The 20,226-nt window shown below is 34.2% G+C and overlaps 1 protein-coding gene across 2 annotated transcripts in view; it reads right to left on the reverse strand.

Annotated features, from left to right (window-relative positions):
• GLRB (glycine receptor beta) overlaps positions 1–20,226 on the reverse strand; it is a 90,808-nt gene that overhangs the window by 15,540 nt on the left and 55,042 nt on the right. For both annotated transcript variants that reach the window (XM_003899301.4, XM_003899302.5), the window contains exons 5-8: positions 14,719–14,948; positions 14,534–14,616; positions 12,150–12,290; positions 7,125–7,277 (exon numbers count right to left, since the gene is read on the reverse strand). In XM_003899301.4, the coding sequence (XP_003899350.1) occupies positions 7,125–7,277; positions 12,150–12,290; positions 14,534–14,616; positions 14,719–14,948 (607 nt within the window). The remainder of the gene's footprint in view (positions 1–7,124; positions 7,278–12,149; positions 12,291–14,533; positions 14,617–14,718; positions 14,949–20,226) is intronic.

The raw sequence follows: 20,226 nt of genomic DNA on the forward strand, positions 1-20,226 counted from the left end.
TTAGATAAAGGTCAAGAAACAAGAACCGATGATCATGACACAGCACAGTGCACCTGGGAATCTGAAAGAACTTTTTGAAAAGATTAGCCAATATCATTCAGATAGATGTCTGAAAAGAGAGAGGACTTTGTGAGGTAAAGATGCTTTGGTGTCAGAAAAGGGGGACTGACTGAAGAAACAGATGAAAGGGTTGTCCTTAAAAGGAGTGACAGAATATTTATAGATTTTGGAGGGAAAAGGAGAGTATTCATAATTCCACACATTCAGTTAGAAACAATGGTAGTGAATTCAAGATTTTATCATATCAGATTTGAGAAGGAAAACTGAAGAAGTTAAGAAGGTGAACATAAACTATGTGCCTTATCTTGAGAAAATCATATTATAATAGAAACTACCTATTAGCATTTTCTATCCAAAAATAAGAAATCTGAGCAAATAATGCTACTTTGTAAAAATATTTTAGCATTATCATAATATAGCCTTCAAATGGGATTACTTCATTGTTAAATGGTACATGGTGAAATTATCTAAATTTTAATAAATTATAAACAGAAAGAAATGTAAAGCCATTACCCATAAAAGTGTGGAATTTGGTCAGGTGCAGTGGCTCATGCTTGTAATCCTAGCACTCTGGCAGACCGAGGTGGGTGGATCACCTTAGGTCAGGAGTTCGAGGCCAGCCTAACCAATATGGTGAAATCCAGTCTCTACTAAAAATACAAAAAGCAAATCAGCTGGGTGTGGTGGCACATGCCTGTAATCTCAGCTACACTGGAGGCTGAGGCAGGAGACTCGCTTGAACCCGGGAGGCGAAGTTTGCAGTGAGTTGAGATTGCGCCACTGCACTGCAGTCTGGGCAATAGAGCGAGACTCCATCTCAAAAAAAAAAAAAAAAAGATTTTTATAGTGTTAATATTATGTTCTTAATAAATTACTCTGATGCTCCTCTTTAATAAATTCTAGGACTCTTTGGTAAAATATTTCTAAAACATGTTTAAATTATATAGACCTTATTTGTCACACTGTTTCCTCCAAAATCAAACCTAGATTTCAAATCTGGGAAAATGTCATGAAATTGATACAAACTCTTACAAACAGATGTAGAGTCTTCGTCTATGAAAAGTTAAAGCCAACAAATGATATAAAATAAATTATTAATAAATAAGCTATATAAGGAGGTTGAATTGAACAAAATCTTCCATAAACAAGTCAGGGTTGAAGTTATTTAGCTCATCAAAATGGAGACAGAATTGCATGTTCACAGATTTCTTGTCCAGCCAATCACAGAGGAAGAATCTGAAAAATAATTCCCTAACAGCATATATACTAGGAATGTATTGGTGCAAAGAGAAAAATTGAAAACTAGAAAAAGAAAAGAGAAGAAAAAATAAGGAAAGAAAAGAGAGGAAGAAAGAAAGGAAAAGAGAGTTTAAAAAAGGAAAAGAAAAGAAATGGAAAGCAGATACAGTATGGCATTTGCTATTCATAACCAATGCCATGAATCAACAGAGCAGGTCAAGGAGCAATTGCAATTGCACACATGCCAACTCCCGTCTAAGCTCCAAATAATTTATCTCATACTGTGATAATCACCAAATTTGTACATTTGAAATTGCTGTTAATAAAATGAAAATGCATTTAAAAGTACTACTATTAATACATTATATTAGCATATTATCATTTCATAATTTTTAGTTAAAGAATACTAAAAGGAAAGGAAACTTTGACCCAAATTATTAATCTTTTTGTATTTATAATTGAAAGTTATTTGTTAAAAAAATGTATTCCCTTTAGCAGCAACTAAAGTATTTTATGTAACAGGAAAAGATATAGTATAGTTTACTTAGTTAAGAGTATTACAAAACATTACGTCAATAGTTCCGTGCATAGTTACTTCCATATTTGGAGAAATAACTTAAGACAAAAGTCATTACCTAAAATTCGCCAGGGAATCTTTGATGTTTGTTAACAATGGGGAAAGTTAATCACAAAAAGGCTGGGTGAAAAATAAAAGTAGAATACAAAACTAATTTTTAAAAAAAGGAAAATGAATCAAGGGCAATTTAAAGTATTACTTTATTCTCTATGTTGTCTGCTAACTTCCAGAAAATAAAAACTACAGGCCATAACAAAAGAGACTGATAAACTTATTTATTTAATCCTTTGGGAGAATGTAGGGGGAAAATAGTAGAGTAAGAAAAGATATGCAGAATCAAAACAGCTATATTAACTGGATATCCTGAAATTTAGTCTGAGTCAGTATTACTTCCTTTTCTTTTTAGATAAAATTATAATTTGGGGTCTAATAACAGACCTTCCAAATACCTGTAGCATAATTCCATAATTATAATTGGAGATCTTAACATCTCTCACCAATAACAATAACTACGCAAAAGAGATAAAAGATTTCAACAGTTACTAACCAACTTGACTGTAATGATACTTACAGAACACAACAGCAAACAATGACTAATACACACTGCACGTGCCCATGGTGTTTATCAAGAGGCATAGGCTAGAATAGGCTGCTTAAAAAAAGTCTCAATACACATAAAAGAATTGATGTCAGTGAGTATATTCTCTGACAAAAATGGAATTAAGTTAGAAAGCAATCATATTCAGGTACCCAGAGAAACTCTAAATACCTTTCTAAAGAATCCATGGGCCAAAGAAGAAATCACAAGATAAGTTATGAAATATTTCAACTGAAAGATGAAAATATATCAAAATTTGTGCACTGAAGTTAAAGCAATGCTTACAGGGAAATTTACAACTGTAAAAGTTCATGTTAGAAAAGAAGAAAGTTCTAAAACCAATTATCTGAGTCCTACTTTCAGCAATTACAAAGAGATCAAATCAAATGCAAAGTAAGTAGAAAGGATATAATAAACACAGCTAAAAATCAATAAAAAGGAAAATAAACATACAGAGAAAATTAATGAGATAAAAGCTGGTGCTTTGAAAATATCAATAAAATAGAAAAGCCTTTAGCTTGAGTGATCAAGAAAATAAACAGAAAATTCACGATGTAATAATAACAGGAAAGAAAGATGGAACATTACTACTACAGCCTGACATTAAAAGGAAAAGGGAGTACTATGAATACTTATTGTTCTAGTAATTCACAACTCATCTAACATCTAGAAATCAATTGGTATAATTCACCAAATAAGAGGTGGTAGCCCACACAACTGTTTAAATATCTACCCATCTACCTCCCTTTGTGTCCATATACTCTGCCTTCTCTTCTGATACTATGAACCAGGGATCAGCAAACTATGACCTGTAGGCCAAGCTGACCCATCTATTTTACAAATAAAGTTTTGTTAGAACACACCCATACTTGTTCAGTTATATATTGTCTGTGGCTGCTTCACATAGAACATGTAAGAGCAGAGTTGAATGGAGTGACGGAAACTATATGGCCCACAAACCTCAAATGTCTACTCTCTGGCCTCTTATAGGAGTTTGCTTACCTTTGGGACAAATGCATTTTGCTCCTAGCAAAGGGCAATAGCTCCATTTCCTGGATCTAATCCCCTCTTCCTTTCTCAAGGTCACTGCTCCCGCACTTTGTCCATCTCTCAATGTTTCCTTCACTACTGGTTGTCCTTCATCAAAAATAAACTAAACATACTATGAATTCATCTACCTTTAAAAAATGAAAAACACTCTCTTGACTTTTATTCTTACCCTAGCTATTTTCTTATTCTTTTTCTTTTTACAGCTAACAACCTCCAATGAGTTATTTATACTAAATATCTCCAATCCCCCCCTCATCTTCTTTCCTGAAGCCAGTCCAATCAGGCTTTCTTCTCACTTCAAAGAAACTGTCCACGGACGCCAGTGACCTCCCCAGCTTCTTTAACCTAATGGTAACCTTTAGCTCTAAACGTCATTGATCCATGAACAGTTGGTTGATCACTTTCTTGACCTAGAAATACTTTCTCCACTTGACTTTTAGGAACCGTCATACTGGTTGTTCTTCATTTTCTCAGTCCCTCTTAGAAGTAGATATCTCTACCTACACTCACTCCCCTGTGGTTCCAACCAGAGATTGAAAACCATCTATATTTTGACAAAGTTTACATTCCTACTCCAGTTCTGAAATGTCCAATTAAACCGAGACTTGCATATCCAACTGCCTATCTGATATCTCCACCTAACTGATGCTGGAACCTTAACATGTCTAAAGCAAAGCTCCTGGCCTGCCCATCTTCTCAAACCGACTGTATTTACTTGCACCTTTGCCCATCTCGGCTAATGTCAATTTCATCTTTCTAGTTTTTCATCCAAAATAATCTTGAAGTCAACCCTGATTCTACTTTCTTTAATCTCACATTCAACATACCTACAAATACCTCTTATCTCAACCTTCACTACCATCCATCATCTAATTTTTTCTGGGGGGGGGGCGCGGGGGATGGAGTCTCACTCTGTTGCCCAGGCTGGAGTGCAGTGGTGCAATCTCAGCTCACTGCAACTTCTGCGTCCCAGGTTCAAGCAATTCTCAGTCCTCAGACTCCCGAGTAGCTGGGGTTATAGGCGTCCGCTACCACGTCAGGCTGATTTTTTGTATTTTTGGTAGAGACGGGGTTTCGCCATGTTGACCAGGCTGATCTCCAACTCCTGACCTCAGGTGATTCGCCCATCTCTGCCTCCCAAAGTGCTGGGATTACAGGGGTGAGCCACTGCTCTCGGCCCCATCATCAAATATTTATCAGTACCTGCACTACTACTCACTAGCCCAAACCATGATTATTTACCTGAATTATTCCAATTGTCTCCTAACTGCTTTCCTTGCTTCTGCCCTTGCCCCAGGTCATTCTGTTCTCAACAAAGTAGGCAAAGAGATCTGGTTAAAATTTAAGTCAGATCATGTGTAAAAGCTTTTAGCGACTTTGTATTTCACGCTGAATAAAAACTAAAATCGGTGTGATGGCTCATGCCACCGGTGCAGAGTGAGCCAAGATTGCACCATTGCACTCCAGCCTGGGAAACAGAGTGAGACTCCATCAAAAAACAAAAACAGAAACAAAAAACAAAAAGCTCAAAATCATCAGGATGTCTTAGCAGATGCTACGTAGTCCACCCCTCATCGCTGTTATCTTTCTGACCTCCTTTCACACTACTCTCCCTTTGACTTGCTCTGCTCCAGCCACACTGGCCTCCTTGTCTCCGCAATGCCCAAGCATGCTCCTGCCTCAGGAATGCGGCCCAGATGATCACTGTCTGGCCCACTCTGTCCTAGAAATGACTCATTTCTTCACCTCCTTCATGTCTCTGTCCGGTATCACCCTCTCACTGAGGCCTTTCTAACAAGCAGTTTGCTACCTCCAAACTTGCTATCTTACATCACTATCTTACATATGATATATTATATTTATTTGGTGTCTGTTTCTTCCCAATAACATATATACTCATTGAAGCTAAGACGTGTTTTAATGCATTTTATTAACTATTTATTAGCCACCTATTTTGTTAACAACATCCCCATCTTCTTGAATAGTACCTAGCACATAGCACAAAAAAAATATTTGCTGAAGGAATCAAAATATGTAGAAGTGCTTTGCAAACTGTAAAGCAATATAAAAATGTAGCTCATTATTAACTTCTGAATGTTAATATAGGCTTTCACTCATTTTCTTAATACTCTCTGGAGCTTCTTGGGTATTTTTATCATCCCCGCTGATATTTCAGCAGAGTTATTTTTAAAGAAGTTAAATCTGTTGTCTAACCTGTCACAGCTAGTAAATTCAGAACTGGCTTTCAAACCCAGGTTAACTTTAGAGACAGACTTTCAGTCTCTGAACACTTCTCCAAATAACATGTCTCCTGGATATTAAGTCACAGCTCAGGGACCTGGTATCAGAAGTCCTGCAATGAATGCAGATGAAAAATTCTTACAGGATATGTCAGAAATTGGGATGTCTCCAAAGTGCTCTTGGAAGCCTGACATTTATATCACTGCATGAACATAAGAAACTTCTAATAACAACAACAAAAATTATTTGAGAGAAATATATATTTTTGACAAGTCTAAGAATTTAAATTCAGGTTTTTTGGTTATTTTCCCAGTAAATGTAATATATATAATGCATAGGTTTTATCCATGATGAAATTTCCTACATTTTTGGTTATAGATTTGGTCTGTGTGATCTCTGTTAGGTGTAAAAATACAAATTCTTCTTCAGATTACATTGCCATTTTCATGGTTTCTTTCCTAGTTTCCCACTCTTTAAAATCTGTATTTCATTTAATTCCTCCGATAAGTCAGGAGAGAGATTTGCACAAGGCCTTTTCGATGGAAGAAAATTTAAATGAAGCAACTACGTACTCACTGAGGAGGTCAGACATATCACAGTCTTACCTGTGTGAGTTCCAGGTGATATTCAGAAAAACACACAGATACACAGTAATAAAGAATTTTGAAACACTCCAATCAATCAAAATTTGTTGACACAATGTACATATTTTGAAGTTTATTCAGTTTATCCATAGGAAGGGCTCTTGCTTATTTCCTTAAGCAAAGGCTTTCTAGCCATTATACAGACACGATTTTCAAAAGACTGGCTGGTGGCATTTCTATGTCACAAAGCATTAAAAATAAACTGGAGAGCAATGGCCCTCAAGGGACAGCCAACCAGCCCTGATATAGCACAAAATAACCAATGGTTGGGAAAATGATGGCTATATAATTTTTCATAATTTTTTTAAAAAACAAATTATATTACTATTTCCTGACTAAGAGTAAGTGATAATACATACTATTTTTCAGGAAGGTTTCCTTCAAAATAGTTATTCATTTTTAAGTTTGGCACTACTGAAGGTTTTAGACATAGTTATCTGTGAAAATCACTTCTAAATAATTATTTCATGACAGAAAAATAGATTAACTGCTTATGATACTCCAAGGACATGAAAAGAGAAACTTAGCTTAATTATAGAGTACATAAACATTGAGAAAATCTAGTTCAATATCAAGTTTTCAAGAAAGTCTTTAAACAGTGAAATTGGTTGCTAACAATTCTAAAACTCATTGTTTCAAAGTATTTGATTATATGGTAAGTTAGATAAAGATATAATCTGTTCCTGATGTGACAAAAAAGCATGGAACACCTTACCCAGGGGCACTCTGGCAGCACTTGCATCCGGGTTGATCCAGAAGGAAAGCCAGGAGAGAACCACGATGAGCAGGGTTGGGGCATAGACCCCCATCATGTAAAAGCCGACCTGCCTCCTCAGAGTGAAGATGACTTCCACACATGTGTAGTAGCCTTTCAGAAGCAAACATATTCAAGGCATGAGGTTTTCACCCACACAGAATCGCAAACATCAATGACAGACCTGGAAATGGTAAGTCACTTCTATTTGAGGCAATTTCATAGAGTAAACCCCTCAAAAAAAAGTTTTTCTTTGCAGATATATAATTTATGTGATCTAAAAGGGTGACATTATGTAACTAGTTTCAGCTGACCTTTTGCAACTTCATTATGACATTGAGAAATAGATCCCACATGCTGCTCCACTGTGTCAGTGTCTAGCCTTTTAGGTCATTGTTCAGAGAACTGGCAATAGAGTTGAACTTTTCCTTACCCGTGGGTCCTCTCAGGGCAATGATCTAAAGGAGTCATACAGGCAGTAGTAAATCAAAGTAGAGCAAGTCTTAAAAAAAAAAAAAAAAAAAGAAAAACCACTCCGGGACTACACCTTATCAGTATAATTTTTCAGCCACATGTACCACTTCTTATGTAGGATGGATGGCAGTCTACACTGACTCTCATGTATAGATAAACCTTAAAAATTAAGAAAGTATTGGAAGTGAACATTAACAAGTATAAGAAATCAGTGTTTTCAATCCATATACATGAAAGATATATATACTGCAAACATTGGATATGCCTCTCAAAACTTTACCCACCTCTACTTCGGGCTCTCAAAGGTACTCCAATTGAAGGAAAGAAATTTCATTTTCAAATGCCAAGACAGAAATTGTTTTACAACCTAATTCTAGAGTGGCCATGACATCGACTAGTCCCCCAAATTAATCACCAATTATAGGCAGCCTCACAATAGCCTTTGCTGCCTTGAGAAAGAAAATAGTAACACGAATATGCTCACAGTACTGCATTCAAATGGAAAAGGTATTTCCAGATGTTCGAGATTATTTCTTAAATGTTTGGTCTTTTCAGTTAGCTATTTAAATATAATATGTAATGCTGAAAGTGCTTAATTTAGATAAGAATGTCATTTGCCATTTTACAAATGTAAGATTATGCATAAATAGCAAAATAAAATATCTATAATCGTTTTCTGTTTAAACTATATAATTTTTTAAAATGGTGAAACAAATTAATGAACAATAAATAAATGAAACAATTATGGGGGAAAGAATAATGTTACTTTTTCCTATTTTATAGTTTAAAAATAATATTTACCTGGCCTTCCTAATTGGGAAGAATATACATATATCTGACACAAGAATAATCTACATATTTATTCATTAATAGCACCTACAGCAGTACTTGCACAGAATAGGACCTTAATAAACGTGGAATAAAAGAATGGTTATTTATATCCTCAACAAATAGATTAGAAATCTTTTCTTTTCCCAGTGTATAGAATCATTGCCACCTCTGAGAGGTTACACAGACAGTACAGCTAATATGTAACAAAAATTGTTGCTTTTGACTGAAGTAAATTCTATTTATGCCAAATGCTTCCATATTATATTAAAGACAAGAAATGCAAGTGTTTCTTTTTTACAGTTGAATTTCATTAAAATTAGGCAATATATCAAGTCATTCACAGGTTTTAAAAGGATGTAAAACACGTAACAATGAAAAATCTCTCTTCCTTTGCTTTTCCCACCATTCACCTCAACTCCCTGCCTGGACAAATAAGAACATATGTTTCTAACGAACAATCATGTGCAATATTTCAAAAATAGAACCTTTCATAAGTACAATTGCTACAATTAAGAAGGCTCAAAGTATTTCCTAAAACTGATTCTAAAATACATCACTTTGTAATAGCATCACGAAGTCAAATTAGTTTTCTGTTCACCTAGTGCATATGAAATGTTTCTCAACAAATTGTATATTTTTAGGTAGTCTCAGTTGTCACAAATATTATAACGATTTACTACAAAGTAGCACAGCTTAAAATAAAATTTTCCATTCCATCCCAGTATGTTTAAATGATAGCCCATTAACATGAGTCCTGCGATTTGAAGCAAGTTTCCATCATGTCCCTTTTATGAAGGTACCCACTAGGGGAGCTTCACAAGACTTGGATGCATTTAGCAGTAAAATACATGCTTGGATATTATAGTGATTTGCTCATAAAATTTTATGAGAAACGTTTCTTCATCTTTTTTTGATCTTTTCCTAGTATTGTTACATTTATGAGAGGCAGGTGGGCAGCTAATTGATATAAATGTTCACTGGGCAAATTCAATTTACTTTCTATTTCCTGTGAAGTTTTATTCTATTATTCACTCAGGCTTCCAATTTGAGTATTTTTGTATACTTGCTTTCCCACATATTTCTCCACTTTTGTTATTTTTATAATCATAAAAAGCATAATTTTAATAAATTTGAAACTGCATTATTATTTCCATATAAATTAAATACTGGCCATCATTTTTATGTAATGTTCGTATATATATTTATACTTTCCCATTTTTCTACACTGTTAACTATTGCATGTATTTTCAATGTCTATTTTTCTAAACAGATTTCTAATTATCCAAACATTAACAAATATTTTACTTACATTCATATGATAATTCATAAAAGTACTGATCAAGTCCCTGAAACCTACTAAGTGCCAAAAAATATTGTTAGGCATAAGTTGTTTTGTTGTTATTTTCTGTGGCTAATTAGATTTCAGTGAATTATTTATGACTCAAAAAATTCCACAAAAAAACTTATAACTCTTGAGTAAGCTTCCAAATTCTGTCTATCACAGCAAACCTTCTAATTTTATTCTAAGAACTAAAATGAACTATATTTTACTTTTTTACTTGTTTACCACATTGAAATATGGCTCACTAAAGGTCAGGGACCTTTCTTTTATTCACTACTGAGTCCCCAAATGGAGACTTTTTTTTAAAGTACAGCTTAAAAATGAAAAAAAATGAACACTCCTAGGACTTTCAACGCTATTATATAATCATATGCTATTACACAAAATTACAAATAAAATCACTAGTGTCATTTTCATCTCTAAGAAATTTAAAACTCTGATACGGTCTCCTTCAAATTTCTCACAACAATTTAGACACTGCTCTTTTTGAAATGTCAAGCATATAATCTGGATGTGGGTAACAATTTTCAAAGTATAACAGGACTCCACAGGAATTAATCGTGTAACAGTATCAGACTCCCTCTCCCACACAATCACTGTAACTGTATGACCTTGGGCAAGTGTCTGTTTCATTAGCCTAATGTGTACAATGAGGATAATAAAAGTACTTAATTCATAGAATTGTTGGGATGATTAAGTTAAATAATTACTGCAACGAACTAAAAACAATGCCTAGGATATAGCAAGAGATCAAAAACCTATCTACTAAACACGCGTTCTTATACGACAGTCTCAAAAATCTCTAACAACTATAGTCTTCTTAATTTGAAGTACAAATGGGAGATGGAATACTACTCTTGGTCCCATGGCTGACAGTAATTTGCCTGGTGACATTTGATAAGTAATAAGTCACCAGTAATAACTAATTTAATAAGTAGTTTATTCACTCTGCTCTTCAGTTATTTTATGTGCTAAATAAAGGAGCTGGCTCAGAATTATCAATTAGATCACTTTCATATCTAACTATCTATGACTTCTTCATTGAATACTTTGATGGTCAAATTTTTAGTAGCTCTCCATTTTTTAATTTTAAAATCCTCAATAATTATTTAGCAATATATTTGACTATTTTCTCTGTTTTCCTGATGTACTATAAGCTTTAAGAAGAAGGAATGCTTACATATTAAAGTTATATCATTTGCTAACATATCTTGAAGTCAACAACAGATGTTTAACTGTATCCTCAAGCGGCCTAGTATTGTCTTTATCACAACACTGTAAATATGTAAATGTTCTCTCCACCTGTTAATGTCAACAGGAATGTTTTAAATTATATGTTGCCTTGATGATGTCGTGAGGACAGCATTCTAGCTCATTCTATCAGCACTCTAGAAACATCTAATCTCTCTCAGTTTTACACAATTATACTATATACATTTTATTATTTCAAGTCAACATGCATTTTACAATAAAGCTTTAATTATATCTATTTCTGAATGTTTTTGTTATGATTTACTTCCAAAAGCAGAATTAGAATTGTGCAATAATTTACATGTTGAAATGATTATTATTACTAATGTAATAATCAAAATTGAATAATCTTCTTTATATTGCTAAGTGAAATAACACTATATTCAATATCTAAAACCCTCGCTAACTTAGAACTACCAGCAGATAATAAAAGGTTGAACACTAATCACATTATGACAGTATTGAGTAGTGAGTACTGTACTTTCTGCAAAAACTCATGTAATTTAAAGAATGAGATTAATTTGTTTTCCTTTTCATAATTGGCTGTTCTGTGACCTAGGTCAAGAAGACTGTACAGGGAATATTTACTGATGTCCAACTATTTCACACTCTTATTGCTTCCTGCATAGCATAAAGATAAATGGTTTTTAAAATTAAAAATTATTTTATTTTAGATGGTCAACCACCATCTAAAAACTACCCAAAAACAATGGGTGAACATATATAGATTATATTGTTTATATCTAAAATGTTCAGCCCCAAATGGAATCCTGCCTGAAGTAGAATTTCTTGACATTTGAAAACTACTACCTGAAAGAGTTTTCATTACTAACATAAACAATTAAAAGCCTCTCGCTACGAAAATTACATAAAGAAAAATCAAGCATGTCTATCTAATAATTAAAAGTTCAAAAAACTTTAGTGAACACAATTCTGTGAAAGACTTAAACATATGAATGTAAAGATAAACTACTTGCTAATTTAATTTTAAGTTTTGGCCAATTCTTTTCCACTCTCCCCTTGGCTATGTATTAATTAAAATGTATCTTTGAAATAGAACTTAGTTTTATTTAAAGAATATTACTTACCAGTGCCTTTATAGTATTTTGTACAGTTACCATATTCAATATCTTCCTTTTTGATATCAAATTGAGGCAAGGCAATTTTTTCCAATTGCACAGGATCTCCTGACTGCCAGATAAATCTTAAATCATCAGTTGTGTAACCAACTATAAACAAAAGTAAATAAATATGTTAGTTTAAAATATAATTAATAACGTTTTTAAAATATTTTAGTAATCCAAATTTTAAACATAGCAAAGGAAAGAAAATAAGACCTTCTTATATGAAATTGTAGTTTAAAATGTAAAGAGGTAAAATCCATGGCACTAATGGAAATACTAGTACAAGAGTTAAAGATATTCATCTTAAAGAAAGAACAAGTTTAAATAATAAGCATATTGCACAGAGTTAAAATCCTAGGACATCATATACAATAACTTATTTCTCTATGTCAGAATTATTTTTTAATGGTCATCAATAAAAAGGTAATAAATAAATGATGCAAGCTTTCTGAATGTATACATTTACGGTCATGTAATACGCTCCCTGGAACTTTTTTTTTTTTTTTTTTTTGAGACGGAGTCTTGCTCTATCACCCAAGCTGGAGTGCAGGGGCGTGATCTCGTCTCACTGCAAGCTCCGCCTCCCAGGTTCACGCCATTCTCCTGCCTCAGCCTCCCGAGTAGCTGGGACTACAGGCGCCCGCCACCTCGCCCGGCTAGTTTTTTGTATTTTTAGTAGAGACGGGGTTTCACCGTGTTAGCCAGGATGGTCTCGATCTCCTGACCTCGTGATCCGCCCGCCTCGGCCTCCCAAAGTGCTGGGATTACCGGCGTGAGCCACCGCGCCCAGCCCCGCTCCCTGGAATTTTTAAAAGAAATGTAATCATGGAAACATCTAAATTTTTTTAAAAAATCGTCCGGGCGCGGCGGCTCACACCTGTAATCCCGGCACTTTGGGAGGCCAAGGCGGGTGGATCATGAGGTCAGGAGTTTGAGGCTAGCCTGACCACAATGGTGAAACCCCATCTCTACTAAAAATACACACACACACACACACACACACACACAAAATTAACCAGGCGCGGTGGTGGGCGCATGTAATCCCAGCTACTCGGGAGGCTGAGGCAGGAGAATCAGTTGAACCCACAACGTGGGTGTTGCAGTGAGCCGAACCACTGCACTCTAACCTGGGTGACAGAGCAAGACTCTGTCTCAAAAAATAGTAATAATGATAATAATAATAATAATCACTGCAAAATTCCCTAAAGGAGTTGCATCACCATAGAAGGCTAATACAATAATCCCTCAAAGGGATATAATTACAGCATCATTTCAGCATCCTGAAGCACACACATTTTGGGCTTAGGTATGTGGCTACAATTTAAAGAATTTTACAGCATACACTAGTCTACTATCGAACTCTAAAGTGCATGTATTTTTGAAAGTAATACTTCAGTGCATCCAGTAATGGTATCAAAACGTAAATGCACTGTTGGAAGTTTTATACAAGTACATCTTGACATGCAGGCACTCATATACAATACATACATAAACATAGACATGTGCAAACATATAAACACATACACTTACATGTGCAAAATCTCATTTTATAGTTAGAAAAAGTACTGCTCAAATTTAGGACCCATTTCAGTACATTATTTAAAAAACAACCACAAAGTAACTTTAGACATATAACCTAGAACATATATGCAACATATTTTGCCCGGTAATTATTCTTTACTCTCTGAAGAAATAGACAACCTTATTATAAGATGATCCATGTATTCAGGTTAAACATTCCTTGCATTTGTGTTAATTTTTCGAGGCTTATGTCTTACTTTTATTTTCAAAAGATAAGCATCATGGGAAATTAATTAGTACGTTGTATAAATAATTTCAATTAATACACCTAGTGTACCTTTTAATAACTGAAAAAATATATGATCAAATAAACATAAAAAATACAATTTTGTAAAAAAAATTTTTACATTTTTTTACGTTCATAGAAAATGAATGCTTAGTTGGATTTACAGAATATTTTGCAATGTTTTCCAAATTTTCTGCTAAGAAAATCTGGTTTTAACATCAGAAATGCTATTGAAAATAGGATGTGATTTTCTCTTTTACATTGCCTATATTACTAACTCAAATAATAATGGCAATTGGAATGTTAGAAATATACACCTACATCAATGAACTGAAATAAGACTAGAACAAAAATGATTTATCTTAATACAGCTTAATATAGTATTAATAAAAGAGTAACTATAATTTCCCTAAATATTTTAATGACTATTTATAATCAAAGCACTAGTTTTACCACTGTTATCTAAGATGTCAGTAGAATGTATTACCCAGACATATTAAACACTTTATTTTCATAATCAATTATGTTCTCATTTACATACAGCTCTCCAGTTGCATCTTGCAACGTTGTGTATCCATGGGAAACAAGGTCAAGTCCAAAGGGCATGAAAGAGTAATAGATAACCTGAAAGCAGAAATGGGTCTTAGAAATAATTTAATATACTCTGTCATCGATTGATTTTAGAAGGAAAATATAAATGCACAAATATTAAATATGAAAGAGTACCTCATGCTGACAAGGACATCTCCGTCACGAAAAATAAAGAGGAGGATATTCTCCTGGGTTACATCATGAAAATTGGCACTTTTTTCATTTGCAAAAAATAAATCAGGTTTCCATAAACACTTGTACATCGTTGGATCCACTGTCAGTGCATCTGAACCCCTAAAATCACTGGGGAGCTTCAGCCTGGGGTCATTCCATTTTTGTCTCAGGAAGATGTTAACTCTATAGTCCTGAAGAAAAAGTACATGTGTGCACATGCGTATGTTTGTTGCTTTTTTAAAGAACTTATTCAGTCCCAATACAAAAGGAGTTACAATGATTAGTGGCACAAATATTTTTGTTCTTCCACCATCAACCAGGATCACAACTGCATCACTAAAGGAGAGCTCCATTAGCAGTATAAAGACACTTGTCTCTATGTAATTCCTCTCTGCAGACATTCTGTAGCACTTGCTAGCTCAAACATCAGAATGTAACCTTATCGATAATTCCTTTACCTCTATACAAACACAAATTATTACAGCTGATTAGATGGTAGTACCATAAAAGCATGAGAATCACTAAATATTACTATCATTCTTCCCCAAAATTTTTTGTCCAAGTATACACATATCTTAAAATTAAAATTCATAATGAAATTTAGATTATTACTTAATATCTGATGATCATTGTGACACCTACAAAAATTAATTCAATAATGTCCAAGACTAAAACCTTCACTCATGGAGTGAAGGCTTTCAACAGATACAATGTGGCAAAAGTTTTTATCCATTGCAGGAAGACATGCATGGCCCTCTACTTTAGAGGGAACACACATTAGTTTCAAACATTTTCTAATAAAATGTGAATTATACTACCTTAGCCAAAGCATGTGGCTGATAGCCACTTAACATCATTTTGAACACCCAATAGAATTCATTTCAAATTATCTGCTAAAACACTTCCTTAAAATATACACACTGCAAATTATTCTATTACATTCTGTATTAGTCTGTTCTTATGCTACCAATAAAGACATACCTAAGACTGGGTAATTTATAAAGGAAAGGGGCTTAATTGACTCACAGTTCACATGGCATGTGAGGCCTCACAATCATGGCGGAAGGTGAAGGAGGAGCAAAGGCATGATTTACATGGTGGCAGGCAAGACAGCATGTACAGGGGACCTCTCCTTTGTAAAACCATGAGATCTCATTAGGCTTATTCATTATCACAAGAACGAAAGGGAAAAGACCTGCCCTCATGATTCAGTTATCTCCCACCAGGTCCCTCCCACAACATGTGAGAATTGTGGGAGCTACAGTTCAAGATGCCATTTGGGTGGGGACACAGCCTAAACATATCACCGCCTTTAGGTGCTGTGTTTTATCAAGGTAAATCACCAAAACCCTATAACTTTGAATTGCTATATTTAAAATATGCATTCATAATATGATAAAATATTATGTCCTTAATGTGATATTAAGGTTCAGTATAAGAAATAACCAGATGAAGCTGTGTATATATATTTTACATACTTGTTGTTAAAGCTGTGACCCTTTATTGTGATCAATGACCCTGATATGAAAGTACACAGGATGAATTCCTTATTTAATTTTTAGTTGTTAGAAATATATCACTATCATACCATTATATAGGTATTTACCATGTGCTAAGTATATTTAATGTTAAGTGCTTTACAAAAATCACATTTAATCCTCAGAGTTTACACTATCAAAATGCTCTCCTGATGCTTTTATATGCTTCATATGACTGGAAAATAAGACTTAATTGTGTTTTTCTTTTAGTCTTATAGCTGGGAAGCTAAACATTAACTCTATTACCAATTGCATTAACAATTTCTCTCTCATATCCTGGTGCAATTATCATTGTATGTCTCTTACACGTTTAGTTCTTTCTCAGTTACTTCATTGTATTTTTTGTTATCATATACCTCAACTATTTCTGAAATAGGGATGGATAGAAAATAAAAAAATAACAGTTGAGATATTGCCTTATTCTTGACAAGAGTATTTCAGTATTATTTGGATATAGCTGCCAAAAAACACTGCCAATGTGGCTTCCAGAGTTAGAATGCTTTATTTCAGTCTAATATTAGTTTATCTCCTTTTAATAGAATATTACATATATGTATAGGGATATAAGAGTATTAAAACTTTAGAGGTATTCTTTATTTATTTACTTTAGTTTTTTATTTTTATTTTTTAAGACAGGGTCTTGCTGTGTTGCCCAGGTTGAAGTGCATTGAAACTATCACAGCTCACTGCAGTCTCAACCTCCAGGGCTCATGCGATCCTCCTCCCTCAGCCTTGGGTAATTTTTTTAAAAAATTATACAGAGATGATATCACATTATGTTGGCCAGGCTGGTCTCGAAAACCTGGGCTCAAGCAAACTTCCCTCCTTGGTCTCACAAAGTACTAGGATTATAGACATGAGCCACCATACTTGGCCACTCATTGGTATTCTTTATCCAGACCAAAACAAATATCTTTTGGAATGTATGCTGGTTGGCCTCTCAGTAATTAATTTCTAAAGATTTTATAGCAGTATTTTATAATAATATTCATGATACTATCTGACAGAAATTAAAGAAATGCTAGTATTGAACTTCAGCATATTTTGTATAACTAAAAAAGAAGTCATTCTATACTTTTGGGGTGAAAGTTCATAAATTAAGCCTATATTATACAATATTCCCCTTAAAATGTCCATGCATGCACACAAGTTTTGGAAGCATAATTCCATGTTCTACCTATTTTCAAAATGGTATGGTTAACTAATCTAAAATTACATACCAAAATAAGCTTTGTTTTTAAATTTCTATAGGAATTTTAATAGTGTTTCTCCATGTGAAGTTTACTATTCTAAATCCTTCTTGAAATCTTATGAATGTTTCTACACAACTCAATAATATATTTGTATTTTTTATCAGTATATTAAGTCCAAGCATTTTAATCATCGGAAAGCCGTGCAGGATAGAGAAAAGCCCTACATAGCCTTGCCAAAATAAAAACCATCTATGGGAAAATTAGAAATGATGTAAGAGCACTTTATTTATAGTCAACCCCCATGTTTAGTGTTTATACGATCATAAATAACTTTTTTAAAAATTATAATAACCTAATTTATAAAGGCTTGTATAATGGAGACAGCATGGGCTTGGAAATATAAAAGGCCTGATTAAGAGCTCACTTCTAAGTCTTAAAAGCTTTGGCCCTGAGCAAGTTTCTTATCCATTCTGAACTAAGTTTCTTAATATAGTATATACCTACATATATATATCCTAATGTGAGGATTAAATAAAATACTCAGTGTAAAGGATTAACATAGAACTTGCTATATAACTAAGCAGGTTTCCTTCATTTTCTTCCCATTTTGCATTCTTGGGAATCCAGCTACAGATTAGATCATAGACTTTCAGAAAACATTTATTTAAATTCCATCTAAATCCCTAGGCAATTGACTGGTTGGTTCATTCATTCAAAATTACTTATTAATGATATATTCATTTTCATGATCTGGTTAGCAAGGATACAGCTGTGAGCTCTCCTTGCTTTTGAAAAAACAACTATTTAAGGGATATTGAACATCAGTCAAACATAACTTGAAAAAGCCTATGTAAAAATAAAACAAAAATCAGTTCACAATGGGACATCTAATTTTGACTCTGAAGATGAGTTTAAGCTAACTAATGAATTGACACCTATACTGAGACCTGTAGTTAGATAAATCTAGGTCTAAATTCTGTGCTAAATAATTTGCTGTATGGGTTTAAGTCAAGTTATTTCACTTCTCTGAGCCTCAAATTCTTTGTCAGTAAAATTAGTCCACAGTTACTCTTAAGAATTAAAGGAGATACTCTACCTAAAGCATGAAACCTGGCCCCAAGTGAGTACTCTCAAAAGTTAATTAATTTTATTATATGTATTATTAACATTATGTCTATTATCACCATTTTGAATATGCAGGCATTACTATTGACGGCATTCCTTTTCTATTGTTGTAAAGATGATACCTAGAAGTTTTAGTTGGCTGCTAAACATTATTAAAGCTAACATTTTACTAACTCTTCAAAAGCTTTTAGAAGGCATTTTTTGTATGTACTAAAACTCAAGCACTACATTTCGGTGCTAGCCATATGGAGATCAACACAAAATGGTACTAGAAAACAAATCTGAGATTTTCAGACTATTATTCAGATTTCACTGACTAGAGATACATGAAGTAACATGGCAAACTTCTTGTGTGGACTACTTGTTTTTATGTTCCAGACTAAATTCAGTGATTAAAGAGGCTCATTTAAAAACTGGTTTTGCCGGACTATGTTAAACAATCATTCCTTCCTTCGTTTGTTCATGAATTCAACAGTTATTTACTAATAAGAACTTCCCAGGTTCAAAGGTCTGAGCTATCAGTCTGAGAGGGATAAGAACATAGGGTCCATATCCTCAGGAAGTGATGATTCAACAAGTCATGAGACAATTGGTAAGGACCCTAAGGGATGTAAGAACAAAGCAATACTTGTTGAGAGAATAAATGATCACGTCAGACACCAGGGATCAGGAAAGGCTGTAGAACATACATCTGGTGAGGTTCTCAAAGAGTAAAACTTTGATAGGTATTGGGTGACATGTGGGAAAAGCAGAATAAAGACAGAGGCAAAAAGATACCACTTCTTAATCAGTTTCATCAACAATACAAAAGAATGATTAAATATCAAGATAGAGAAAATGGCCCAAACAATTCAAGATCATCACTAAACAGGGACCAAGCAAGAGACAGTGGAAAGGTAGAAGTTAAAACCAAGGCCAAGAAACATACAAAGAACTCTTGAAACTCAACCATCAGAAAACAAACAACTCAATTTAAAAATCCACAAAAGACCTGAACAGATACTACCCAAAGAATATATACAGATGACAAATAAGCATATGAAAAGATGTTCAACATCCTATGACATCAGGGAAATGCAAATTAAAAGAACAATCAGATACCACTACACGCCTATTTGAATGGCCAAAATCCAGAACGGTGACAATAACAAACGCTGGCAAGGATGTGGAGAAAGTGGAAAAAACTCATCCACTGTTGATAAAAATGAAAAACTGTTCAGCCACTTTGGAGACAGTTAGTGGTTTCTTTTTTTTTTTTTTTTTTTTTTTTGAGAAGGAGTCTCGCTCTGTCGCCCAGGCTGGAGTGCAGTGAGATGAGGCCGCCACCACGCCCGGCTAGGTTTTTGTATTTGTTTTTTAGTAGAGACGTAGTTTCACCGTGTTAGCCAGGATGGTCTCGATCTCCTGACCTCGTGATCCGCCCGTCTCGGCCTCCAAAAATGCTGGGATTACAGGCTTGAGCCACTGCGCCCGGCCAGTTAGTGGTTTCTTACAAAACGAAACATACTTTTACCATATGATCCAGCAATCACACACTTGGTATTCACCCAAAGGAGCTGAATACACGTCAGCACAAAACCCTTCACTTGGATGTTTACTGTAGCTTTATTCAT

This window comes from Papio anubis, chromosome 3 (genome assembly GCF_008728515.1).
Source record: "Papio anubis isolate 15944 chromosome 3, Panubis1.0, whole genome shotgun sequence".
NCBI lineage: Eukaryota > Metazoa > Chordata > Mammalia > Primates > Cercopithecidae > Papio > Papio anubis.